The 13,072-nt window shown below is 34.9% G+C and overlaps 2 protein-coding genes across 3 annotated transcripts in view; both read right to left on the bottom strand.

The window, feature by feature from the left end:
* Positions 1 to 389: 389 nt before the first annotated feature.
* On the bottom strand, positions 390 to 4,562 carry LOC128992864 (uncharacterized protein K02A2.6-like). Its single transcript, XM_054416607.1, has one exon. It carries the CDS (start codon positions 4,560 to 4,562, stop codon positions 390 to 392), a length of 4,173 nt encoding a protein of 1,390 aa, XP_054272582.1.
* Positions 4,563 to 7,105: 2,543 nt separating this feature from the next.
* Positions 7,106 to 13,072, bottom strand: part of LOC128991616 (extracellular sulfatase SULF-1 homolog) — a 42,539-nt gene continuing 36,572 nt past the window's right edge. For both annotated transcript variants that reach the window (XM_054414658.1, XM_054414657.1), the window contains exon 20: positions 7,106 to 11,098. In XM_054414658.1, the coding sequence (XP_054270633.1) occupies positions 11,070 to 11,098 (29 nt within the window). In that variant the 3' untranslated portion in view covers positions 7,106 to 11,069. The remainder of the gene's footprint in view (positions 11,099 to 13,072) is intronic.

The raw sequence follows: 13,072 nt of genomic DNA on the forward strand, positions 1-13,072 counted from the left end.
CCTGCTATAGAAAGAAAACCTTAGGTAATAAATTAATAATTCTTTCACCATTTTGTTCACAGTAAAATTATTGTCTACAGAAAAGTGTTAATTGGATAGTCAAAGTTCTAAACTAAAAAATATATATATATAAAGATTATAAAAATAAAAATTTTAAAAAACAATATTTTGAAAGTAAACTTGATATACAAATAAAATGACTCTTATTAATTACAAAATAATTAATAAATGCACGCATATTAACTCAACACAAAATCTATTTCATGAATGTTTACAAAACAAAAACAATAGAAAAACATATGATAGTAAAAATATGTATAAATGAATTATAAACAGTCTTAGAGAAGACATAACAGTCTCCCCCACTATTTTGAACTTGCAGTGTATTATTATGAAAGCACAAAGTCCTTGTATCGGCCCGGCATTTGCCTTTGTCGCCTTGATCTTTCTTGATTCTCAGGAATATGGCTATTGTTTGTTTCTGTTCCCTGAACTACTGGAACCTCTGCATTGTTTGCTTTGGGAGTTGGTGGTCTTTCGGAAATTGACGGTCCTTCGGAAGTTGATGGTCCTTCGGAAGTTGATGGTCTTACGGAAGTTGATGGTCTTTCAGGAGTTGATGGTCTTTCAGGAATTGACAGTCTTTCAGGATTAGAACAAGTAACAGCCTTAGAATTTTCTTTTGTGCTGTGTTTAGAAGCCCGTGGAACATCAAATATGTGGATTGGTCCCGTGGTAACAATTTTTGGTTTTGGTATCAAAGTAGACCGCAATTGATCAATGTGTCGTTTAACAAGTCGGCCTGACTTGTCAAGGGAAACTAGATAGTGTCGAGTTCCCAACTTTTTGTTTACTTCTCCAAACTCCCAAACGTTCTTGTTGTTTATGAAGAGACGAACCTGAACTCTCTCCCCCTCGTTGAATGAACGTGCAGATGGAGCATTTCTAGTTGAAGCTTTTTGTACGTTGGGAAAAATGGCATCCATTCGTATTCTTAACTTCCTGTGGAGGTAAAGTTCAGCCGGTGATTTGCCACATGCTAGAGGAGTTGCCCGGTACCGCATTAAGATCTTCTGGACCTTTATTGCCATTGGTATGTTTTCCGAAGCTGTGGACTTCAGGCGGTTCTTCAATGTTTGAACAGAGCGTTCTGCTAAGCCGTTTGTTGCTGGATGTCCTGGAGATATGAATTTCTGGAAAATGCCGTGCAATTTGCAATAAGCTTGGAATGTATCACTTTGAAAAATTGAGGCGTTGTCAGATACCATAACATTCGGGTAGCCGTGTGTTGCAAAAATCTGTTCAAGCAGATTTATGGTATTGGAGCTGGATGGTGCATCTTTGATTACTTTTATCTCCGCCCATTTTGATCTAGCATCAATACACACGAGGAAGTTGAAGCCTTGAAACGGTCCTGCGTAGTCAATGTGTATTCTTTCCCAGTTCTCTTTTGGGATTTCCCACGGGTGATTGGGAGCTTTGGGCGGATTTGACCGTGTTAGTGCACAATTTTCACATCCTTTCACAAGATGCTCAATGTCCTTGTCAATATTTGGCCAGTAAACATAGCGCCGTGCTAGCTGTTTCATTTTTGTGATTCCAAGATGACTTTCGTGAAGTTCATTTAGAATCTTGTTTCTAAGTAGTGATGGAATGTAAACTCTTTCTCCCCGGAAAATAATGTTTTCGACCAACGTAAAATCAGAATCAGTTGAATTGGTGAGTAGGTCTTTCAAAATCTTAGAGAGCACTGGATCTTTGGCTGTCTCGTTCTTAATGATTTCAGCTGTGATTTCATGGCTTGAAATTTGAAAAATAACTTGGCTGCAGATTTGGTGTACCTCTTTTCCGATTTTCTTGTCTTTAGTAGAGTGCGTCTGTGTAAGAGGAGCTCTTGAAAGACAATCCACGTTTTTATTTTCCATGCCCTTTTTGAACACCAACTTGTAATTGAAACCTGACAGATATGATGCATATCTGAGTAAACGAGCTGAAGTCATTTGTGGTAGAGCCTTGTCATGTCTGAAGATCCTAGATATTGGCTGATTATCTGTTACAAGTTGAAATTGAGTCCCGAATATGTAATAATAGAAGTGGGAGACACCAAAAACTATGGCTAATGCTTCCCGGTCTAGTTGACTATAGTTACATTCGGCATCAGTGAGTGAACGTGAGGCGTAAGCAATTGGCCTCTCAGTACCATCTATTAAGTGGCTAAGAACTGCAGCTAGTCCAGTAGGTGAAGCGTCTGTGGTGAGGACTAACGGTAGTTTTGGATCGAAAGGTACGAGTATCCTGTTACTGCAGAGCTCAGTTTTGATTCGTTGAAAAGCCTTTTCACATTCTGGTGTCCATTCCCATTTCTTATTTTTGCGTAACAAACGTCGCAAAGGAAAAGTGACAGTTGAAGCATCTGGAAAGAAACGAGAGTAGTAAGAAACCATTCCTAAGAATCGTCGTAATTCTTCAACTTTTGATGGACGTGACATTTCTTTAACAGCTTGAACTTTGGTAGGAGATTTCTTTATTTTGTTTAACTCCACCACTCGTCCTAGATATTCTATTTGTTCTTGAAAAAATGAACACTTCTGTTTGTTTATGTGTAAGTCAAAATCTGAGAGTCGTTGAAGACAGGCCTGTAGATTTCTTTTGCACTCATCCATTGTTGAGCCATGGCAAATTATGTCATCAAAGTAGGCCTCGGTTTTAGGCAACCCCTTCAAAATTTGTGTAAGAATTCGGTTGAATTCAGAAGGTGCTGTCTTTATTCCGAAACTTAGACGATTGACACGATATGTTCCACGGTGTGTTGACATTGTCTGGATAATACTGGACTCTTCGTCGACCTTGAGGTGCAGATAAGCTTTGTACAGATCAAGTTTACAAAAGTAACGAGATCCTCTCAAACTATCGAGTACATCGTCAATTTTTCGAATAGGATGGTTTGCCTGGACTATTCGTTCATTCACACCACACTTGTAGTCGACACAGAGACGAACACTTCCATCTGCCTTAGGTATCACGACTAGTGGTGACCCCCAATCACTTGACGTAACAGGCGAAATGATTCCTTCATTTTCAAGTAAATCTAGTTCCTTGTTGACCTGATCAATAAGAGCATGAGGTACGTTCCGTTCACGATTGAAAATAGGCTTTGCTCCTGATCGAAGATGTAATGATACTGTAAAGTTTGGAACGCATCCAATTTTTGGCTCGAAAATTGGCGCAAATTTTTCAAACAGTTCCTCAACTGAATTTACTGGTTGTAATTGAAGGGTAGTAGCTGGTCGGTTCATTTCAGCGTCAATTTCACACAGTTCAATACCCAGTCCTCGGATCCATTGGCGCCCTAGAAGTGCATCATGACCTGAAGGGACGATGTGAAGGTCACCTTTGAACTGTTTACCCTTGTATGATACAGAAACTGATACCTTTCCCTCTGGTTTGATTATGTCTCCAGAGTAAGAACGGAAAGCTAGCCTTGATGGTTCTACAGGTACGTTCAGATGTAGACGTTCAAAGTCATTCTTCGCAAGGAGAGAAAATTTAGCCCCACTGTCAACTTCAAAACATTGCAATTTTCCATTTATAGTGACAGAAACAATGTACTTGTCTGAATCATATCCAACTTCAAATAAATCTACGACATCAAAGTTCTGGTAGATCGAATCAATTTTGTGCACTCCGTAATCAGAAGAGTCGTCACTAGAATAATCGTCATCATTTGATCCTGAATGTAGGTTGTTGGTTGAATTTAACTTTGATGTTGATTTCTTAGTCCTTGACATCAGTGTAGTTATGCAGACCGCAGAGACATGTCCTCGTTTTAAACACTCCCCACATTGGAGTTTATACTTGTGTCTGTTACAATTTGCAGCAATGTGTTTGTTACTTCCACATCTAAGACAGAGGCCTTCTATTCCGAGGGCATTGAAGTCAGGTCTTTTGTTATTTGAACGTTGTTTCCAGTTGAGAGATGTCTTGTTGGATGAGCGATTGTTAGAGAACTGGTGGGATCGTCTGGAAGACCTTGTAATTTTGTGCACTCCAGCCGAATCCATATTAAAGTTGTTAGAACATGCATGTTGGTGAAATTCTTTGCTTTCAACCTTTGATGCTTCAAGAGCAATAGCTTTCTCTAGAATGTCATCAAACTTTGTGTAAACGGATTGTAAAAGGTGTTCCCTAAGCCAATTGTCCTTCAATCCTCGTATGAACTGTGCCCGCAAGAAAACATCAGCAATTGACACAGATGTTCCACATTCATCGTTGGAGCATTCTACTGCAAATTCACATTCTTGAAGATCACGTCTGAGGTCGGCCACAAACTCTGAAATTGACTGGTTTTCTTTTTGAAAGATATTTAAGAAATAATGTTGAGCAACAACAACACTTTTCTTTGGAGTCAATAGTTTCTTGAAGTCATTCAACAGAGTTTCATAATCTAATGATTTGAGTGGCTTGTCTGGGCCCAAAAATGCAGATAGGTTGTTATAATGTTCACTACCTATAGAATTACACAAGAGCTGAGCAATTTTCTTCTTATCAGTCAAACCTTTCATTGTATAATAGTTTTCGAAACGTTCTAAATAGCTGGTAAACTTTTCTTGTTTGGCATTGAAGTTTTCGAATGTAGCAACATTTGACATTGTAGATTGACAGCTTTCTTCTCTGGGTTTTCCAATTGATGTAACAATTGTTTGAATTTGAGCTTGAAACATGTTTGACATCTCACGTACAAGTGCTTTTTGTTGTTCATTGAATGTGTTTAGAAGTAAGGTAAACTGTTGTGCATCCATTATAGTTTGAACTGTATAAAATATTAATGTATCTTGAAACTAGAAATTGAATGTAATTTTTAAAAGTAAATGTGTTGAATTTTTCAGTGGCTAGTTGATTTTCACACTCGTCGCCAATTAAAATGACTCTTATTAATTACAAAATAATTAATAAATGCACGCATATTAACTCAACACAAAATCTATTTCATGAATGTTTACAAAACAAAAACAATAGAAAAACATATGATAGTAAAAATATGTATAAATGAATTATAAACAGTCTTAGAGAAGACATAACAACAAATTCCAAGATTAATCCAGACACCAAATAACACTACTATTATAATGGTCAATCGATTCCCTACGTAGAAAAATCAAAAGTTGTGTACTTTTATAAGTAATAACATTTTTTTTTAATTGTTTGTTTACCTTACCGCAGCTGATTTTTGGTGAGTTGTGGTTTCCATGGCAACACAAAATTGTTTGTTATTCGCTAAAATAAATGAGTAAATACGCAAATCAAGAAGCAAGATATTTATAAACATTATAATAGTAAGAAGAAACAAAAAGGGCAAAAAATAATAATAACTAAATAACAAATGGCGCTGCCTAGCGGTGACACGAGCGGCTCTCGTAAGTCGGCCTCCGGGCCTGCAGCGGCCGTACGAGTAACGCTCGTAAGTCGGCGCCAATGGGTTAATAGCCAAGAAAGATTTCCAAATTTTAAATTTAACAAAATTCTCTTGTTCCAGATATGGCTTTTCCAAGTAAAACTTCTGTCAAGGGTCATGCCCAAGTATATATACTTTACATGAAAGTTATAACTTCATTGCTCTGTGGAATTTGAACATTATCTATAGTTATATGGAGAGAGTATTGTTTTGTCAACATTTTAAGGTTGGAGTTTTGGGTGATATATCTATTTTGAACCCAAAAAAGTGGCTTTCAAAGTGATGTCTGTGTGTGTATCTGTCTGTATGTGTACAGAGCTACAGACTACACCCATGGTGGAAGGAAAAACATAGGTGTGCTACTCCCGTCATAGGCTGACATCACCCAGATTGGAAACAGAAAATCACCTTATAACTGCCACATAAGTATATATTTGTTTTGATTTTTGATTGTTATTGTTTTTATAATTCTATATACAGGGTGGTAATAAAGTCCGAAGACAGTTAAATATTTTCGAAACAACCACAGATAAATCAATAAGATTTGGTACAACACCACACCTAAAAATCTACTTTTTTTATAGGAAATATCAATTTTCTGTCATATCATGGGGACGTCCCGCAAGGAGTCGAAGGAAATCTTAAATAGAAGCATAGGTTGGCATGTACATCAAATTAAAGGTCTTTACTAGCAGAATATAATGCCGCAAATTTGAACTCAAACCGACAACCGAGCCAAGAATGACAGTTGTTCAAAGATTCATTTAATTTGCATTTTTATTATACGCTTACTCCTCAGGGGCACAGCCCTAGGAACCGGAAGGAAATTGTTAATGTAAGCATAGGTCGATATGCACATCAAATTAAAGGTCTTCACTATGACGTTTTTGACCCGAAAGTAAACAAAACCATATGTTAATTAATGCTATTAGTATAGGTGTTATGATTACTTTCGGGACAAAAACGTCATTTGTTTATGTTTATGATCCATACCAGTATTTTCCTAGTATTCGTGGTAGGTACTAACTTAGGCATCTCTAGGGGTTCTTTTTATTTGATTTTTTAATGGTAATTTTTACAGAAAAACCTTAGTTACAAAATAATTGATTTTTGTAATTGGCTGAACAATTTTGATTACAATTTTGTATATCTTACTCCTTTTGACTCGAGTTGTGGTAAAGGACACATTCACACCCACATATATATTTATGTGAATACAAACGGGTGATGTTTTTGGCCTCTGGGGACTTCAAAACAAAAACAAAATCGGTACTGGGAGGAATAAATCTTACTACGAGACCTACAGTAACAGCTTTGACTATTAATACAGTAATAGCTTATACCCTATATGGATAATTCGCTAAAAACAGTTTTCAACCATTTTTTGAGCAATATTTCAATGATATGATAGGTTTTTTAAGGGTTTGCAACAGATTTTTTTTTCAATTCTGTTTTAAGCTGTGTTTTACATGACTTTAGTTGATGAGTGTTTGATTTTGATGCATTATTTTTGTATCAACTTTTTCTCAACATTTTGTTGTAAACTCCCATCATTGACTATTGGATACTATTGATTTGTATCAATAGTCAAAGCTCCCATGTAAACATGACTAAACTGAATGATGGTAAAGTGGGGAAATAAAATACAATTAATTTAAAATGGCAGTCATTTTATTTGATCTAAAACTGATTCATCCGATAACTGGAACAACGGGCTGCTACTATTCTTAATTCCTCTACATATTGCTTTCGACTCACTTACCCTGTCAAATTAGTCATAAGCTGGCACAAAGTATTGATAAGAAGTAATCTATGTGTTCACTACTACCAGATGAGATGCAACTAAGAAACTAAAGGAAAAATGTAAATGCAAAGTCAGAATCTAAAGATAGTCAACATAGGGTGCACATTTCTAAAGCAATTATTGCTTTAGACTTTGAATTCGATAGAGCTTTTAATTCACAACATCAAAAGCCAAAACAGTAAAAAAACATGTTTTTTTTATTTATTAGAATATGTTATTGTCAATGTTTATATCAAGATGTGTGAGTATGACATTTCACAGAACTTCATTAACTTTACTTTAAGAAGTAAAATAAAAATTAAAAAAAAAAAAACTCATAAACTAATCTTCAAAGTAGCAAAAGAAATTCAAGGAAATTTAATGGACATTGTAAATCAATTTCAAAATAAAAGTTATACATGACCAAAATGTTTCCAAACTTAGATAAATTAAACTTGCAAAATATTTGTACTAAAACCGAGTTCACACGATGCCAGTTGGTGAGTCAGTTGTCATTTAGTGATTGCGGAATTGTTGGAGGCCAGTTGTCCTACTCGTTTTCCTCAGTCTACGCTCGGAGACAACTGAATTTCAGGTCAATTGTAAGAGCAGTTGGCCTGAAGTGTTTACACGTAGCCAATAATTTCATGCCAGTGAGTTGTCTTCTGACAATTGTCTCACCTACTGGCATCGTGTAAACCCGGCTTATTATAGGATTAACTTTGCATTATATATCTAGTGTAAAAAATTTATATTGACCTTTAAAGAAAAAAGGTTTACAAAAACTCATCAGAATAATGAATAAATTCTACAATAACATTTTTTACAATCGGTTTTCTTAGGGCATAACCATAGCCCCCTCTAATACAAAGTGTGTGGTAACAGGGAATCAGGAATAACAAACTTGTTAACATAGGTAACGTTAATGTTAACATAGGTTAACATTAACAATTATAAATTATAAATTAGTGCACAGCTGTTACAGAATGCCAAACTGCGGAGGTGCCACTTTTGTCTTGCCACGGTCTTGTAATAGAGGAGGCTACGGCATAACTCACTTGCAAAACTAAAATAAACTCCAGGACATATTAGTTGAAAATAGTTATTTGTGTAACTAGTGGGCGAAGTGGCACTTTGCTGCACATGAGAGAAATGTTGACGCACAAGCCGCAGGCGAGTGTGGAAAGTTTCTCGAGTGAGGAAGCACTTTGCACTCGCGTTACACATTATATTTTTCCTACAGTTACTATAAAGAAAGCATATAAATAATTAGTCTTTCCAACCCTATACAACACGTTTTTAGGTAAGGTTTTATCCAAGTGTTGAACAAAAGAGAAACACTGAACCAGCTTATCGTAGTCGTAGTATCTTTAAGTGCTGCCAACTTATTTTCAAGCATACTTGTATTACATGCCTAATAAAAGCACACTGTTTTGTGTTGGTTGGAATACTGGAGTGCGGAAGAAGTATGTAAGTGCATCAGTTAGCTACTGGGCGAGCGATAATCAGTGCAAAGAAGCCCACTTTGTCAGGTAACTGTAGGAAAATTACTTTTCTACAGCTTACTTAATACAATAAATAAACAACCAATAACAAAGCATGGTATTTTATAATTAAGTGTTACAATTTATTGTTATGAATACATAGAGACTAAAGAGTGATTTCTAGGATCGGAAATGTAATTTAATAACAAATAGTAATACAGAATTATTTTAAAATTGATAAAAGTTTAACAGTTATGATACAAACAAGACCTGACTGAGCTATTTTTGTACACATATTTTAAACCACTTGGTTGACAAGGCATAACCCATTTACCAAAGAAAAATTAATAAACAAAACAGTAATTTTACTGATATTGATACCCAAAATAAATTGTATATAACTTTTTAACAGTAGCCAAGAGTATTATGATAGAAAGCGTACTCAACTTGGCTTAAAATAACTGAAAATTGCAGTAAATAGGAAAATAATAGGAAGTCTTTTATCATATCTGACTAGTACTAAAACATGTAACTGACGAGAACATATAGTCAATAACATCCACAAGAATAAAACATATAATAGATTATAAGTCATATATATTAAAAGAGCTAAAAAATATATTAACTATAATTCCTTATGGCAGAGGTAATAAGCGTTTCTAGCACGTGTATATTTATATCATAAAATAAATTATTCTCATTTACTTACATTTTAAAATCGCCTTGTGATAATAAATAACATACCTTTAGAACAACAAAACTTATCAATGTACGAATATACAACTTGATGTAATATTGCAAACTTATCGGGCTGGGTGTGTTTACAATAATGAGCTAATAGTATCCGCTACTTGGCCAACAATTTTAGCTTAAATATGTGTTTGTTGTAAATAAAAAAATACAAGAGTTTGCTAGAAAGTTATAGGTGTGTGTGGTTTTTTCTTGTTGTAGGCTACACAACACAAGTGTCAAAGTAAAATGCATTATAGTTCAGATGTTTGAAATTGTTTTTAAAAACTTAAGTTAAGTTTAATGGTAACTTTTAGAGAAACTTGGTTAATCTGCAAATATTGTTTCTTATGTCCCACCTTTACATCTTAGGACGCTAGGTTCTAGTCCGGAACGGTTTTACACATTACTTTTCAGGCTAGTTCTAGAGGGTTGCGGCATTATCACATAGATAAAACCTCTGGTGATTGGTGGGATTCAGATCCGGGACCTCGGGCTCCAGAGGCTCTACCACTAGACCAGCTCGCTCCCTAGCAAAAATGTATTAACAAAACTACCTGAATGAGTAAAAGTCAAGCCCTTTCTTCTTAGTGGCATAGTAGGTGAAATGAACATTATAATCAATATAATTCAAAGATCATCAACGTTCTCAAAAGGTCCCTTTACTTCAAAACGGACCTAAGTATAGAATAAAATTGGCATTCTCATTTGTCGCAACAAAGCCTGTTAGAAAAGCCTAACTTCTTACATCGGCAGAAGTATGTTCATGAAAGAAAAGCTGACTAGTTTCTAGCTAGCAAACATCTTGTATATTGAAAACAATAATTTAACTTTACATCAAAATGGTACTTGGGTAACCTGTTTAGGAACCACTCATATCACTAATACATTTGAATTGATTGCACAAGGCAGCAATTTGATTACAGAAATCTAATACATTTTGAAATGTTGTGATTAAAGTTGATTTTAAAGTATCAAATCCCATACAGGCTCTTATAATGTCACCAAGTTACCTGAGTAGCGACCAATGTAAACACACCCATGAAAAATTACAACCTAATGTACTAAAATAATAACAATTTAATATCCTACCTACAACTATTAAATGCAACTAAACTAAATAAATAAAAATTAAATTACTTTTAAATAAAAACGAATACAATTTACACAGTCAAATAATTAGTCTAAAAAAAGTTATTGAGTAAGCTTTAACAACCTATATATTTAGAAATATTTAGATAGATTTTCAGCATCCATCGCATTGAGTTTCTTCGCCACAGATTTTAATTTATAAAAGCAACTGATGTGGCTACTTAAAAATGGCAAAATGAGTGAAACACGAAATAAAAAGCAACACAAAGCATAAATCAAAACTCAACGTCGCAATTAGGTAAAAAATTATTTAAATTCGTCTCTTACTTTAAATTTGAGTTTAACAAAGTTTTAACGCAAGAATGATAGAATTTAAAATATTTACATACTACTAAGTAATACTGACATAAAACTAAATTAGAGAAATTTACAATTAGATCACAACTAAGTTCGATGTTGTTGGAGACAACTGAGAAAATAAAAGCGATCACTGGCAAACTCGGTCAATGCCGTCTCTACATAGTAAAAACTACTTTTCCACACCTCTGTCAATTCCTCCTAGAACAAACATAGATTATCACTAATGGATAGCACAAGACTTTCTATTCCTACGTAAAAGATGTAACTAGCTTAAAAAAATAAAATAATGTAATCAAATTGAGCCCATAGAAGATGCTTAAATATCTACAAAACAGGTGTTCGACTATTTTACATTGCTACCTTCTAGTGTGTTTGGTTTTAGTATAATTGTACACTGTTTATATTATTTAGCAGTATAATTATTTATTTTCAAAATATTTCACAATAAACAATGTTTTCATCACTCTGTATTCAAAAATAGACCATTTCCATACAGCTGAGATCTTCAAACATTACTTTCGCTACACAAACAATACTTTGCCTGACATCAACAAAGTTGCAACCAGGTGAATTTAACACTAAAATTAATTCTACAGCCGTATTGTGTTTAGATTAGAAAAATGAGTAGATAATGAAATATCAGATAATTTTTTAAGTATGATGTATTTTTTTTCATCTTTATAAAAAGTATCGTTCAATACTGGTCACAAAAGTCCCATTTTGGGGCTCGATCCCCCTATATGTGTAAAAAACTATCTCGCCCCGAAATGGGTCACTTTCGAACTAGTAATGGAATATACCTACTATTTCAGTGTTAACACGATGATCTTTTCGCAATAATCTTAAAATGTAATAGGCTACTGTAAAAAAAATAAATAAATATAAAATAACTGCAGAAATAGAATTCTTAAAATAATTGACAATTGTTTTTGAGCTTTGTCACGTTTTTAGATCTGTATCGTCTGCTCTATTTAGTGATGTTAGATACCGTGATTTAAAAATATCGGTGACTTCGTTCCAGTGACAAAGAAATATCGGGGCGAAATATCGGTGACTAAAATATCGGTGACAGCTTTGCAGACCGCCCTGGTTTGTCTGTCACTGAGGCCTTTGTTATCGATGCTGTGGCCAATGACGATACGTACTCTCCCTTGACGATTTTGGATCAGCTGTTTGTCACAGAATTTTAATTATTTTGGCCATTTGTTCTAGGTACCAATACCTTGCTTTTAGGGTTTTTAGAGGAATATGTACTTGTTTGCTTACACTTTGTGAAATAAAAGGTATGACAAACTAATACTTTGATTCCATATTAAATGAAGTTAAAAAATATGTAGGTGGTCTATAGCATTGACTATATGTTGTATAGTCAATGTCTATAGTCATAGATACTGACATAAGGCCTAGTGAGGTTAATATTGGGACCTATGCCTAAATCTTTGTCTTGTTATAAAGTTAGTAGGTTAAATAAATCAAGAGTAAATAAGCAATGCTCGATTAATAGTTATTGATAAAGAATTTAGTAGGTTTAATTCGGTCTTCATATTACCGATTCTGTGGCTCACCGGCCCACCTAATTAAGAACATTACTAGGTACCTACCTAGATGAACTCATTTTAGCTAAAACTTTGATTTATTTCCTTAAATAAAGATTAACATTAATAAAAACCTAAAAGTGTAAGTAAAAAGTGGCAAAGCAATTGGATAGGACTATACTATTACCGGTAGGCATATGATATGATCTAAATCAAAATGCGAAAACGTTGAGTTGAGTTTGAATAATGTTGGTTGTCGTTGTAGGCGGGAAATATTGTGTATTATTGTATAGTCCCGGATGTGACTCATGGTTATGCAGGTTTGTGATTGGTTGAACCGTGAATGGGAGCTGCGCGCGCATCTCGTCACAGGTGATTTTGTAACAGATATCGTCATTCGTCAGAGAGAACTACGCGACGGCGCCGTCCGGTGACAGTAACAGTACTAACAGTTTTCGAGGAGCGCCTTACCGCTGTCACCGATATTCCAGTCACCGTATTTTCGAGCCTCTTGTCACCGATATTTCAATGACAAACCGGTATCGGTGACTCTGTCACCGATATCAAAATATCGAACATCCCTAGCTCTATTACATTTGTTGGCCAACTATGAGCGTCACGGCGAACAATTCCCGTT

Source organism: Macrosteles quadrilineatus, unplaced genomic scaffold (genome assembly GCF_028750875.1).
Source record: "Macrosteles quadrilineatus isolate MER2022 unplaced genomic scaffold, UCM_ALF_1.0 Scaffold_4__1_contigs__length_99947679, whole genome shotgun sequence".
In the NCBI taxonomy this organism is placed as follows: domain Eukaryota; kingdom Metazoa; phylum Arthropoda; class Insecta; order Hemiptera; family Cicadellidae; genus Macrosteles; species Macrosteles quadrilineatus.

What these genes read in the sequence shown, in the direction of transcription:
- LOC128992864 (XM_054416607.1), bottom strand. Translation starts at nt 4,562, where the DNA reads ATGAAAGGTTTGACTGATAAGAAGAAAATTGCTCAGCTCTTGTGTAAT.